The sequence below is a fragment of the Macrobrachium rosenbergii genome, chromosome 4 (genome assembly GCF_040412425.1).
Source record: "Macrobrachium rosenbergii isolate ZJJX-2024 chromosome 4, ASM4041242v1, whole genome shotgun sequence".
Lineage (NCBI taxonomy): Eukaryota > Metazoa > Arthropoda > Malacostraca > Decapoda > Palaemonidae > Macrobrachium > Macrobrachium rosenbergii.
This window is the reverse complement of record NC_089744.1, coordinates 55,225,501-55,240,480: the sequence shown is the minus strand read 5'-3', so window position 1 is coordinate 55,240,480 and position 14,980 is coordinate 55,225,501. Positions and strand designations below refer to the sequence as shown.

The window sequence follows — 14,980 nt, the reverse complement described above, 5'->3', positions numbered from 1 at the left end:
TGTGAAAAACCAACTTGTTTGTCCAGGGCTTGCAAGTCGCTGACTCTCGCTGTGGCTAAAGCGATAAGAAAAGTGTCTTTCTAGACAGATCCCTAAAGGAGGACATCTGCATAGGTTCAAAAGGGGGGCCTGACAACCAATTTAGGACTATGTCTAGGTTCCAAGACACTGGCTGGTGAGACTTCTGTTTCCTGGTGTCAAAAGACTTGACTAAGTCTGAAATGTCCAGGTCTGAGGAAATGTTCACACCTCTATGCTTGAATACAGAGTTCAGCATGGATCTGCAACCCTTTATCGTAGATGTCAAAAGGCCTCTCGAAGATCTTAGGTAAAGTAAAAATTCGGCTAGTTGGGCTAAAGAGGTACAAGAAGAAATGTTACGTCCTTTACACCGTCTCCTAAAACCTGCCTACTTAACCTGGTAGAGCTTTGAAGAAGAGTCACTTCTACATTTTGCCTTAGCATTCGCAACTTCTCTTGAAAATCCTTTCACTCTAACAAGCTTCCCGACAGTTTAAAGCCTGTCAGCGTGAGAGTGGACAAATCTTGATATCTGTTGAAGTGAGGTTGTCTGAGAAGATCTTTCCTCTGTGGTAGGAGCTGCGGAAAGTCCAACAGAAGTTCCCGAAGGTCTGGAAACCACTCCTTTTGAGGCCAAAAAGAAGCTACTAGGATCATCGATGCATGATGAGAAGTCTTGAATTTGTTGATCACGTCTCTTACAGACTGAACAGGGGGAAGGCATACATTTCCAGGGGTGACCAATCTTGAAGTATTGCGTCCCCTGCCCAAGCCTGAGGGTCCAGAGCCGGAGAGCAATAGAGGGGAAGGCGATGGTTCCTGGACGTTGCAAACAAGTCTATCGACGGTGTTCCCCACCATTTCCACAGGTCAGGGCAGACCTGTGGATTCAGCGACCATTCCATGGGTAAAACCTGCTTGCAATGGCTCAATTCGTCCGCTAATATGCTCAACTTGCCCTGAACATAGTGGGTGAGAATCTGTGTATTGTTGTTGTGCGTCCAAAGAAAGAGATCCCTGGCTAACTCGCACAGTGACAGAGTGAGTGCCTCCTTGGTTTCGAATATGAGTGAGTGCCTCCTTGGTTTCGAATATGAGTGAGTGCCTCCTTGGTTTCAAATATAAGCCATAGCTGTCGTGTTGTCGGAATGAACCGCAATCAAAGAGTCTCGAGTTACTGCGGTAAAATGTTGAAGCACCAGGTGAATCGCCTTCAACTCCTTCAGATTTATGTGCAGTTTCCTCTCTGGAAGGGACCACTTCCCTGACATATCCAACCGTCCTAGTGTCGCTCCCCAACCTAGGTCCGATTTGACAGAGAATGAGGGGCTCGGGTTCGGATGAGATAGGGACTTCCCTGAGTGGAACCTTCCTTCTACGAGCCACCACTGAAGATCTTTTATTTCCTGTGTGATGGGGAATACAAAGGAATCTGGAAGAATCTTCTTGTTCCAACTGGCCTTCAGAAAAAACTGCAAAGGCCTCGCATGTAGTATCTGCAAAAGAAACGAACATCTCTATGGAGGAGAGAGTCCCTAGCAGGCTCATCCAGTGGTTGGCCAAGTAAGTCTGAAGACTCAGAAAATGACGGACTTTTTGGGTGCATGATCGTATTCTCTTCTCTGATGGAAAAACCCGAAAAGCCCGAGAGTCTATCTTCATCCCCAAATAGACTATCATCTGAGAAGGGACTCATTGGGACTTTTCCTGCCCAACTCCTGGGCTAAATGTAGGGTTTTGAGTAGGTCCTCCGTGCACTTCTGGGATGATGATTTTAGGAGCCAGTCATCCAGATACGTATAGACAAACTTTCACGCCCATTAGCCCTGGTGAAGACTTGAGGGGCTGTTGACAACCTGAAGCATAGAGCCCAAAGTGGAAAACTTTGTCCTAAAAGATAAATCTCAGGAATTTCCTGGAATCCCGGTGTACTGGGGTATGAAAGTAAGCATCTCTCATGTCTATCAGACCATCCAATCTTCTTGGGAAACTGCAATGAGAACTGAGCTGTTCGTCTGCATCCTGAACTTCATGGTTTGGACGAAGACTTTCAGACTGCTTACATCCAGGACTGGCCTCCAACCTCCGGAGGTTTTGGGGACTATAAAGAGGTAGTTGCAAAATGGGTGCTTACGAGCCAATGGGAGATCGGTGTCCAAAGGGAGCTCTCTGTCATCCCAATAGCTGTGAGAGGGCACTTGATCCTTATGGCAATTGCGAGGTACCGGTGGACACACGTCCGCAACATACCTCTTCGAGGGCCTAGAAGATTCCTGATAACGCCAACTGTGTCCTTTGGGTTCAGAATCTGAACCACTGGAAGATAAGGTGTGATCCAATTGGACACCTTTCCAGTGTTTGGTTGCCAAAACCTGGGAAATAGCAACAGGTTCGGCTGAGGAAACAACTGTTCGTGGGCAAAACCCACTGACCTCCCTTGGACTTATGTTTTGCCTCCTCCCAGGTGCAGGGGAGTCTGACAGGGAAAGAGTTTAGGAGACCCGTAAGACACCTTTCCAGTGGCCGTCTGTCGATACCTGGGACCAGCAACAGGCTCGACTAAGGAAGCAACCACTCGTGGGCAAACCCCACTGACCTTCCTTGGACTTACAGTTTGCCTCCTCTCAGGTGCAGGGGAGTTTGGCAGGGACCTCCATCTAGAAGCGTCGGTGGGACGAGTAGCCACCCCCTCCACATCACTAACCCTAGCACTTGCATCGACACTTGCACTATGATCCTCATTTGCTTCGTCGAAAAGAACTTTTACAGAAGCTCCTGTCTGAGCGACAGTTCTTACTAAAGTGTCAAATTTCTTATCCATCTGAACTTTGAGACTGGCAATGGCACCAGGTTCAGAGGGAAGGGAGCCAGGTAACAGAGTTGTAGGAAGAGCGAGAGAAGTAAGAATCAGGGAACGAGAAGTCAAAGGTGTCGACAGAGCCGGTTTAGGGGGTAGAGGACACTCTCCTAAGCATAGCTTTCTTTAATTGTCCAAATGATTGGTCAACACTTTCCATTTACTTACGTCCCCATCCTTACATTCCTCGCAAGTCAAGTCAGGGGAACATATTTGTCCATGGCAGTCAAAACAAATAGAATGTTCGTCATATTTAAATGAAGTCAACCTAGTATTACAGCCTTTGCTGCAATACCGGTTACTAGTCACACTCGTGTCTGACATAATAATCCAAATCAGTCCAAAAACTTGAAAAAGCTAAGCTAAGCTTAACTAAGCTATGAAAATATAGCTTAGAGGCTACCAAATGAAAGAGTACTTCACCAAATCCTTCGATAGACAACCAAACCATCCGGTGGAACTACTCCTGAATTAACAAAACAAAGCTGCTGAACAACAGATGTTCAGTCGTCAAGCACCAGAAACGAACTGAGCTCTTCAGCTACGTTGTACCTATTCTTCCCCAAAAGTGGGTGGAGCACTTAACTGCACCAAAACAAAAGAGCTCTACCGTGAATTTTTAATTCTTAAGCTGCCGTTTAAAGTAGAAACTATAGCTATGTAATTACTAGTTAATGAAATATTGATTATTGTATCAACATAAAAATATAATAAAATTCCAGCAAGTTCACAAAACCATCTTCGTATTATAATTTTTTTATTGCTCTGATGTAGGCTCCATAGGCTAGAGGGACTGGAAGGAGCTAATAACAGAGACTGTAGCAAACCACCTCCCTCCATGTTGAAATGCCACTGGCTGGAGGATTGAAGGTAGCCAATAATAGCTTAAAGCAACTCCCCCCCCCCAGCCTCAAAGATGACACACAATTGACAGGAAGGGTGGGATTTTACCCAACCTCAAATTTTGTACTTCAAGGGCTTTGCATAAACTACCCAAGAGGGTGAGTAGTATTTGTATTTTCTCTCTCTCTGAGATGAGAGAGAGAGAGAGAGAGAGAGAGAGAGAGGTTTTCTATGCATATATAACATGTATGTTTATTTGTTTTGTATGGTTTTATAGATATATGTGACTTACTTTGCCATTCATTCTTTCATATTTTCCTTGCTATAATTACTTTTTGCATTTCAATAACTAGGAAAAATTAGGTTAGATTTAACATAGTTCTATGAAATTTCAAGTCTTTTATGGTAGATAAGCAGTGGGGCAAACAGACAGAGTCTCTCTCTCTCTCTCTCTCTCTCTCTCTCTCAAAACAGCAGAACGGTCTAAAAACTCATTAAAAATTTACGCCAATTTTCAGTTTACTACGTGGCGTCAGAACGCACCCTCATCGTAAACTGGGGACTGTCTGTATAACTCACTACTGTAAAAGGTACAGCATCTCCCCATCCCAGCACATCTCGTAAATGTTTTGCCATAATATACTCAAAGTTTGTTACTGATTTTAGTTCTTATCTGTTATGATATTGTGTGATCTGTAATTGTAATTTTACAAAATAAAATATACAAAAATATTAGAAAAACATATACTGCTTGGTAAAATTAGCATATTTTTATGAGTGTCTTGGAAAAGATGCCCCACACAGAGTTGGAAATATTCACTTTCAACTTCCTGTGGAAGGTACAGAAAAATTTTTAAAATTCTTTTTCTTATACCATGTGCATTTGCATATCTCCCTCTTTCCATTGATGAGTTTTTTTTAAACCGGCCAGCATTAAAGTTTACCTGGTCTAGGGGTGTTCTTAATACAGAATATACTTTAGACTGGCCTATAAAAGTTAATGGCTTTGTAGTTAACAATATTGTTTTAATCCATAAAACTGAAACTGTTGTATGTGAACCAGAGAAAATCCTCCTATAATGACAATAATAAAAGAAGTCCACAACCGCTGAAGACCTAGGTCAAGCACAGAAACATTACAACCAAAAACAAAGTTACTCTTTGTGCTGCATAACAGGCGCACTTAGTCAAGACTAGTTTCTTGGAAATGTACCGAGTTACAGAAAAATTCCATAATGTAACCTGGTCCTATTGCTCAGACTAAACCTTTGTAATGAATATACTGTATAGGTATAAATGATGATTCAAGGATGAACATAGAGGATTCCCTTAGTGGCAGGGATGGCTATGCGATCTCCCTAGTGGCAGGAATCACTTATCTGATAAAGCAGCTCCAAGAGATCTTTCGAGCATCTTTGAGATTTGGTGTTTGGTTAATCATGCTTAGCCAAAATAAACAAGTTTGGTGAATGTATGAATCTATCTTTAATGTGTACTTTTAAAAAGCTGACTCTTATCCATTACTTAGGAGAGAATGTAAACAATTGTATAATTCTGAATGTTATATCTTGTAATTTTCTTTTTAACTTGAAAAGTTATCTGGCCAGGCCTACTAGACTCCTGGGTAAAGAAAAAGAAGCTGCAAAAATGCTTCCTACTTTTGCCAGAGATTTACTTCATGATACTGGTCTCACATCAATTGAATAAATAATGTTAGGGATACAAAATCAACCTATTCTATAACTTAATTGTTCCAACTTAACAGTAACATTTTTCTACAGACCTTATCTTAATATGAATAACATGAAGACTTACTTGACTTTATCCTGCTTTGACTTCTGATTTTTAGCATTTTTTGCTGGCTGCGTTGTATTTTTGAATGAAAAATGTTCTTCATTACCTTCCTGTGCATTTAAACCATTCTGATCTTTACAAAAATCTTGATCTTCATTTACAAATTTAATATCAATACCCAAAGGCACCTCTTTTTTTGACTGACTCTGGTCAAAATATGGACTGGCATATATAGGTATTGAATCCTCAGTGTAACTGTGATTGGAATAAAGCTCATCCTTCACAGTGACTCTTGTAGCTGGACACACTTTCAAACTTTCTCCATCTTGTGAATTTTCCTCTTGTTCTTGCTTAATGTTGCCAAAGAAAGAAAATGGAACTGCATCTGGTTCTTGTTTGATGTTACTGAAAAAGAAAAGGTAATCATTGTAGCTATGAAAGTGGTAATAGAAAAGAGAGTAAAACAATTCTTCCATCTTGGAGTCCTTCATCATCATGTCTTTAAGACATGATGATGAAACTATAGTTAATAAATGAAGAAAGAGTTATTTATATGCTGTAAACCACACCACAACTAGTTAATTTACCTTTAGGTGCCATTGGACTTCACCTAAATGCATCCTAGTTATGAAACCATTTACATTCCATTATAATGTATAGCAAGAAGTCTGCACTAATTTGGTCTAGTGACATTATTTGATAATCTTTTCATTTTAATTTACAGTTCTGGAATTTCCATTTCATTAAAAGCCTCATTTCTGGTATATAGCAATACCCCAAACTTGCGCGATTCGAGTTGCATGAATGCACAGACACACAAATTTTTCATTGGAACCTAACTAATGGTCATACACAAGTTTTTCACAGACACGCGAACATTTGCGAACACTGAGAAACCCTGCAAAAGTGTTTGTTTAATTTTTTATGTAATTTATAAGTTTTCAAGCTTTTATTTGTAAATTAAATAACATTAAATATTATTAAAAGTAATAATCTCTCTCTCTCTTTTAATGAGATGAGAGAATTTTTATGGTATGTGTATACAGGTACGTTTATTTGTATGATAAATAAACTTTTTACCTAATAATAAGTACTAATTTTCAAATATTAATAAGATTAATAAAATTAAATAATAATAATAATAATAATAATAATAATAATAATAATAATAATGATGATGATAATAATAATAATAATAATAATAAAACTGTAATTACAAAATTCGTATTATTTTAAACAAATTCTTCCCTCGTCTTTTGTATGAAGGTCGAAGGCAAAAGTTGTCAGACATGTCATTTAACATGACAAAAGGGGGAGTGTTGCTGATAAGTGGTCAGATGTTTCTTATAATTCTCTCTCTCTCTCTCTCTCTCTCTCTCTCTCTCTCTCTCTCTCTCTCTCTCTCTCTCTCTCTCTCTGTGTGTGTGTGTGTGTATGTGTGTGTCCATAATAATTCATAAAAAATTTCACTCTCTTAAGTAAGGACAACTGTTATCTCTCTCTCTCTCTCTCTCTCTCTCTCTCTCTCTCTCTCTCTCTCTCTCGTTTGAAGTTAGCCAACCTACGTATTACAGTACTGTTTCTCTGTGTCTTTAACTGTACAGTAGATAATTTTAAATTGATCTAATTTTACCTGTACCGTTTACAAAATGTAAATGCACCATTCTACAACATAGAGACATAGAGCATTTCAGAACAAAGAGAAAGTGACAGAATAAAGAAGTTTTTAAAAACGAGGTTGAGAAGACTTCTAAAAATAGATTGGTGGAATGGGGGAGAGAGTCACACACTCCTATATTCTTATGTCAGCCATTTATTTCTTTTTTTAAGGGTAATGTATTAAGCTAACTTTTAAATGAAAATACATTAACTTTAGTTTAATTAAAAGTTAAATACTGAATTTCCATCTTTTGATATCTGACGTAAGAATAACTCTCTCTCTCTCTCTCCTTAATAATCCATAAATAACTTAACTTGATATTTCAAGTAAGGACAATCTCTCTCTCTCTCCGTAATAATTGATAAATAATTTCACTCTCTTCAGTAAGGACAACCTCTCTCTCTCTCTCTCTTTCTCTCTTGTTCATAGTTAGCGCTCACACATTTTTACAATTTATTAATTCTCTGGATGTCTTTACCTGTTCAGTAGATAATTTAAATTGATCTAATTTGACCTGTACCATCTACGAAGTGTAAATGCGCTAGTGTTGCAAATACGTTCTAAAACATAGAGACATAATAACTAAGAGTTGTATTAGTCAAAATAAAAAACACTGTTTGTTCATGAAAAAGCATTTCAGAACAAAGAGAAAGAGACACAGAATAAAGAAGTTATTAAAAAGAGGTTGAGACGACTTCTAAAAATAGATCGGTTGGAAGGGGGGAGACAGAAATTCTCTTCCAACTCAATTTTTATGTCAACCATTTATTTTCTTTTTTAAGGGTAATGTATTACACTAACTTTTAAATAAAATTACAGTAACTTTAATTTCATTTAAAAGTTAACTTAATAATCTGGGAGCATGATTAGGGTCATATTTAGTGTTTAAACTTTAGAAATAAGCATTTCTGAGTCCAGTCCCGTGTCAGCCGGTGAAATTCCATTACAGCACGAATTTCTAGGTATAACCTTGCTAGATATACCAGAGAAAAAGAGCTTTCAGGAAAGCTGGGGTTACTACCCCCCAGTCGAGTCTTCTAGGAAGACGTCGGTATAAGGAGGGGTGAGTGAATACCACTACCACGGAAACCTACTGAAAGATCTCTCCCTGTCAAAACCCCGGAACAGCGCGGTGAGCCGTTACAGCTCCCACACCAAACACCGCCAGGACGGCGACACCAGCGCCACCTACCTCATTCCATTTTCTAGCACGTGAAATCTCTGTTTCTTTTGTGTGCTCGTCTCCATTATTTTGGATTTTTCTGCTTTCTGAGATGGCGTCGAGCAGCTTTACCATTTCCAAGTTAAGTACCATCTTCTTGTGGGGTTTTGTTCTGAATTTTGGCTGTTAAGGTCTCGTATTTTCATAAATATTGAGATCTTATTATGTCGCCACGGCGTCCCCTGCCAGCCATGTCGACCGCGAGGCGACTCCTTCTGTTCTTTTCAGTTGGAGTTGTCTCCTCGTCGTTATAGATAAAATTTGCCCCTTTGGTCCCCTTCCTGGTGGTTCCTTGCGGTGGCTCCCCCCCCCTTATGAATTATTTCATTGGCCTACGGGCCTTGGTGAGAGTGATGCCCCGTCTAGGTTCCCCCCCTCCAGGTTGGGTTCCTGTTATTTTTGGTCTCACTAGGCTAATTATTTTGCTTGAAGATGGTGCTCTCTCTTGTAGTTTTATTTTTATTATTATTTTGTTGTTTGTTTACCTCGGGTGCTGGCGGCAGCCTCAGATCTAACCGCTTCCCCGGGGTAGGCTACGCTCTCTGTTGAGCACATTTTAGTTTTTATAGTGATGGTTATTTTGTGGAGTAGGCTGTTTGCATCCATCCCCTTGCCCTGGGTGAGGAGTTCAGGTTGAGGGAGTTTTGTTGCGGTTTCCTCCGGGATCGTTTTTGGTCGGCAGAGTGAGCCCCTTAGTCCTCTTCCTCCATTTTGGGGAATCGAGTTCTTGGGTTGTGTTTCCTCTAGGCTAGTCGCCCCCTTGCCCGCCATTCTCGATCCTGGTTGGTTCTCAGCACAAAATTTCTCTCCTGTTGCTTCCTCCTCCCTTCTGCCCTCCCTTTTTCCTAGCCTATGTTAAGGTTAGGACCATATTAGGCTTCGCCTAGGTAGAGTCGGGCTTCGGGTTGTGTTGCTTCCAGCATTCCACCCCTTCCAAGATTCATCGTCTGGGAGGTATGGTGCAGTTGAGCGGGTGAGCTTCTCCCGTCTCCTGTTCCTTCCTGGTAGCCTACTCCTCCCCCTCCTTCCCCCTCCTCCTCTCTCCAGCCTTGCTCTACTCGTGCGGGTGACGCTAGATGGCGTTTTCTCCGAGTTCAGGGACTTCTCCTATTGGTTGAGAGATTCGCTCCTCCCATATCGTCCCTAGCATCGCTGTATTGGGGTTGGCGGTTTGTTTACTTTCTCCCCCTCGTCGGGTTACGCTGATACGGTAATATACATTTTGCTTCAGCCTATGTTAGAAACATACGAGCATTTTACCTGTCTTGTTTCTCCCGGCGGGAAGTAAGCGGAAGGTTGTTCATTTGGAGAGGAGCGGATCCTTCCGTCCTCTTGAGTTCTTATCATCACTTATTACTGTTTTTGTTTTTGTTTTGTTTTAGATAAGTTTATCTACAGGAATATTTTCCTTAATTCATTATATATGTTATATAAGTGAGTCCGGTCCTATACCAGGGGCTCCGCCGTTATTTTACTGGCAGCCCTTAGGGTTGGTTCCTGGTCTCTCTTTCCTTCATCCCCGGAGTACTCCGGGTCTGAAAACCTTTACCTTCCACTCTATGTAATTTAGAGCTTATTGGCCCAGTTTATGATTAGGGTTCTTCTCCGCCGGAGTATTCGGTTGCAGTGGAGTTTCCCGGCCTCGCCAGCTTTAGCTTGCTTAGAGTGGGAGGTTCATGTACTGTTCTACTTACAGACTGTTCACTGTGAGGAGCCGGGTGCACCGCCTCCCTCCAACAACCCTACGGTCACGTAGTTTGCCGGACCCACGCTGGTTGTGCGGTCCGACTGGATGACCTGGTTGTCTGGCACCCTGATGGTTGTGAGGTTTGCTTCGCTCTCTGCACAACTGTCCAGGATGAGTCGGTAAGTGACAGTCTTTACATTACTCCTGCCTTATGCTCCTCATATTATATGTGGTATATTGTTTATGAGTCCCCGGAATGGTTTTCGTTCTTAGCTAATTGTTGGTTTTCTCACAGGCGGATGAAGCTTCCAAGAAGTCTGCCTTGGAATCCCTCCGAGCCTGGGTGGCTGGGTTTGGTAGGAACGTTCCGTCGGGGAAGCCCTACGCCCTCGGCGCCAGGTTGAGGGACTTGCTCTTACCCGCGCACGGGTGGGCGGCCGCAGTGCCTGAAGACCTTGCCACCCCTATCATCCAGCAGATCCGGGATGAGACCCAGCCACCCCAAGTGGATATCCTCTACGCTGAGGTCTCGGAGGATGTTGCCGCCATGGATCTCAATCTGGAACCCATGAACGAGAGCAGGACCAGGTGGTAAGTGGTGAGGTAAGTGAGGTTGTTGGGCGGGCCCCCTTTATTTGACTCCCCTGCTTCATCAATTTCTTCATTTGCAGGTTTTGTAAAGTCTTCCTCCTTGGGTGATAGAGCTCCGTCTGCTATCCCCAAGTTGAAGTTGAAGACTTCATGGAAGGCGAAGGGCTACAAGTCCTCGACCTCCAAGAAGGCATCGCCCTTCCCCGTCGAAGGCTAAGGCTTCAGGGCCTGTAGCCTCCGGGAGCAAGTCTGGTTCCTCCAGCAAAGGCGCGAGTAAGAGGGCTGCAAAATCAAGCCCTCCTCGCCAACCTGCTTTTCGACGCAGAGGCCTTTGCTAATCAGCTTTATAAGCGCTTTACGGAGGACCTGGATTCGAGATTTAACAAAATCTCCGAAAAGTTGGCCAGTCATGATAACATACTGGCGGGAATGGCTCACCCACCTCCAGCTGAACCACAGTATGTTATCCCCGACACTGCGGACCTCCCGCCGTTCGATGTCGGTAACCCTTGGCGTTTTGCACTCCGGGCCATCCAACATGATGGCAAACTAACACTTGATGGTCTTGGCACGAGACGGTTGGAGGAACTGGAGTTCTTCCCCCCCGATCTCCTGCCCCCTTACCCAGGCTTCGTGAGGCTTACGGAGGAAGCTTGGATTCGGTCAGACAAGGTTCCTAGGGAGACTGTCATCGTCCCTAGGGACCAAGCTCAGTCGGCTCTTCTGCGCACTCTGACGGAGTGGCAGGCAGACAATACGAAGTTGACTCCTTTCAAGGGCAACTTCACTATGTTTGCCCTGGGAGACAACCTTCCCACCCCTTGCTTGGACAAAGTCGCTCTGGCTACGGCCCGAGCGTGCTTTGATGGTAATCCGTTACCACAGCTAAGGGAGACAGACCCTACTTCCCTGGTATTCCCAGGAAGTAATGAGTTCTGGCTGGAAGCCCCGTCCACTTTCACGGTCGGGAAGCTGGACCCCTTCTGCGCTTCCACGCAGTTTAGTGAGCAGCTCCCCAAGCTGCCGGAAGCTCTTTTGAAAGCGGAGTTTGATGCTCGGGTTAAGTTAGCCCGATCCTTGAACTCCGTATGCCTTTCTGAAGCTACTGCCGTCTCCTGCTCGGACGAACCTTTCTTTCAGGTATTGGCTAAATCCTTGCTGGCAGGCTTCCAGTCTGACTTATTTGAGTTTATTATGGCCAGACTGGAATGTCGGAAGTTCATCTTTGCCGATGCGACTATCCGTCCACGAGCCCTAACAAGCTCGTGAAAAGCTCGATCTGGGGACCTAACCTCTTCCTGAAGAGGAGGTCACGAATGTTATGGCCGAGGCTACACGGGCCAACCAGAGTCTTCGTTCTCGCTGGGGCATTTCGGCCTATAAGCGTAAGACCCCAGAATCGGCCGGCCCCCAATCGAGAGGAGGTAAACGCTTCAGGAGGCATAAGAGGCCCCACCATCAGGCGGTAGTCCAAGCCGTCCCGGTCTCGGCAGTAGAGCAGCCTTCTACTTCCAAGGCTCACCCCCAACAGTATGTGCTGGTCCAACCAGCTGCACCCTCCTATGTGGCCTCACCGGCGTACAACCCCACATACGAAGGCCGTGGTTACTTTCACGGCCTTAATAGGGTTGCAAGGGGAGGAAGAGGCAAAGCCCCCCATAGAGGGAAGCCCAACACCACCCCAAGGGGAAGACCTGGACGTGGTAGGGGGAATAAACCCGCTCCCTCCCACTGAGAGAACACAGGTAGGCGGTCGCCTGTTTTGGTTCAGGGACCAATGGACCTTCAGCCCTTGGGCACACAGCATTGTGTCCAAAGGACTAGGATGGAGCTGGATCAAAACCCTCCTCCTCTAACCAGGTTTTACCAGCCACCCACGTCAATCCTAAAGGATTACGTGACAGAATTGCTCAACAAACGGGCAATAAAGAAAGTAAGGCACCTAAAGTTTCAAGGCAGGTTATTCACTGTTCCCAAAAAAGACTCCGATCAGCAAAGAGTGATCCTGGATCTGTCGCGTCTAAATCTCTACATAAAATGCGACAAATTTCGCATGCTTACGGTAGCTCAAGTACGGACTCTACTTCGGCGTGGAGCCGTCACCACCTCTATCGATCTTTCAGACGCTTATTATCACGTCCCGGTTGCGCGGAACTTCTCTCAGTTCCTCGGTTTCAGACTCGGGAATCAAGCCTACTCCTTCAGGGTCATGCCCTTCGGTCTGAACATTGCGCCCAGGATATTCACAAAGCTGGCGGACACGGTAGTACAACAACTCCGGTCTCAAGGGATATCCCTAGCAGCATATTTAGACGATTGGATAATTTGGGCACCAACAGTTCCGGAGTGTCAGAAAGCTACGTCCATAGTCATCAATTTCCTGAGTCGCTAGGTTTTCAACTGAACAGAGAGAAGTCCCGTCTGACTCCGGAGTCCCGGTTTCAGTGGTTGGGTCTCCAGTGGGATCTGTCGTCTCACACGCTGTCCCTTCCGCCTTCCAAGAGGAAAGAGATAGCATCTCTCACCAAGAGATTCCTCAAAATCCATCAGCATCCCGCCGGTCCCAAGAAAGGGTCCTTGGATCTCTTCAGTTTGCCTCAGTGACAGACCTGCTATTAAAAGCGAAATTAAAAGACATAAACAGAGTGTGGCGGAGTCGAGCCAATGTCAAGCTCAGAGACAAGGTCTCTCCATTCCTCAAATCTTAAAGACAAGATTGCGTCCTTGGGCCTCGGTCAGAGGGCCTGTCCAATACAGTTCCGCAATTTCCCCTCCGCACTAGTCGTTCACACAGACGCTTCCCTAAGCGGCTGGGGGATATTCACCAAAACAAAAGTACAAGGAACGTGGTCCACAATGTTTCAGCAGTTCCATATAAATACCCTGGAAGCTATGGCGGTCTTTCTAACTTTGAAGAAAATCCGCCCCCAACCGGATTCATATCAGGTTGGTATTGGACAGCGCAGTGGTAGTTCATTGCATCAACAGGGGCGGCCCAAATCAGGCCGAGTAAACCAAGTAATGGTTGCTATCTTCTTCCTGGCGAACAAGCACAGCTGGCACCTGTCAGCCACCCACCTAGCGGGGTGCGGAACGTGGTGGCGGATTCCCTGTCCAGGACTACTCCGTTGGAGACGGAGTGGTCCCTGGACGGAATCTTTCAAATGGATTTGCCGCCGGGTTCCGGGCCTCCAAGTGGATCTGTTCGCAACGGAGAGCAACTTCAAACTCCCCTGTTATGTGGCCCCAACCTGACCTCAGGCGTATGCCATAGACGCAATGACAGTAGATTGGAACAATTGGGAGAAGATTTATCTTTTCCCTCCAATAAATTTACTGCTGAAAGTTTTACACAAACTCAGGACATTCAAAGGTCAATTAGCCCTAGTAGCCCCTATTGGCCGAAGAGCAATTGGTTCCCTCTTCTTCAGGAACTGGGATTACGGAGTCTTCGATTCCCAAGCCCATTCTGACGCAGACAGTACAAACCAAGACTGTGTCAGCTTCCTCAAGAATTCAGAATGCCCTAGTTTTATGGACTTTATAAAATTCGCAGCCCAAAAGGAGCGAACATTGACCCTGTCAACACTCTGTTTTTAGAATCAGATAAAAGAGATTCTACTATTAGACAGTATGACTCAGCAGTCAAAAAATTAGCCTCCTTCCTAAAAGCATCTGAAGCCAAAATCATGACAGCTAATTTAGGAGTTTCCTTCTTTAGATCATTGTTTGAGAAAGGCCTTGCTCGGCCACTATTACCACAATCAAATCAGCATTAAAGAAAGTATTTCTTTACGGCTTTAAAATCGACCTTACAGATTCTTACTTTTCATCTATCCCCAGAGCATGCGCTCGTCTGAGACCAGTATCACGCCCACAGTCTGTTACGTGGTTTCTCAATGACGTCCTCAAGTTAGCATCAGAGATGGATAACTTTCATTGCTCTTATCAGGATCTGTTAAGGAAGACCTTTATTTTTGATTAGCTTGGCTTCAGGTGCTAGAATCTCAGAGCTGTCGGCTCTCACTAGAGGTGATAATTATGTGAACTTCCTCCCGCCTGGAGAGGTCCTCCTTTCCCCTGACCCTAGATTTTTAGCTAAGAACGAAGACCCACAAGACAGGTGGTCTCCTTGGAAGGTGGTGCCCCTTCCTCAAGACCAGTCTTTATGTCCAGTTTATACACTTAAATCTTACCTTTTAAGAACTCCACAGTGTAAGTCGGGTCCTCTTTTTATCAGGGAGAAAGGTGGTACTCTTTCACTAAATGCTATAAGACAACAAATTCTTTATTTCATTAAACAGG

The 14,980-nt window shown here is 44.1% G+C and overlaps 1 protein-coding gene across 1 annotated transcript in view; it reads right to left on the bottom strand.

The window, feature by feature from the left end:
- The window catches only part of LOC136834727 (uncharacterized), a 223,422-nt gene that overhangs the window by 62,368 nt on the left and 146,074 nt on the right, over window positions 1-14,980 (bottom strand). Inside the window, exon 9 of the mRNA XM_067097319.1 lies at window positions 5,537-5,920. Coding sequence (XP_066953420.1) covers window positions 5,537-5,920 — 384 coding nt within the window. The remainder of the gene's footprint in view (window positions 1-5,536; window positions 5,921-14,980) is intronic.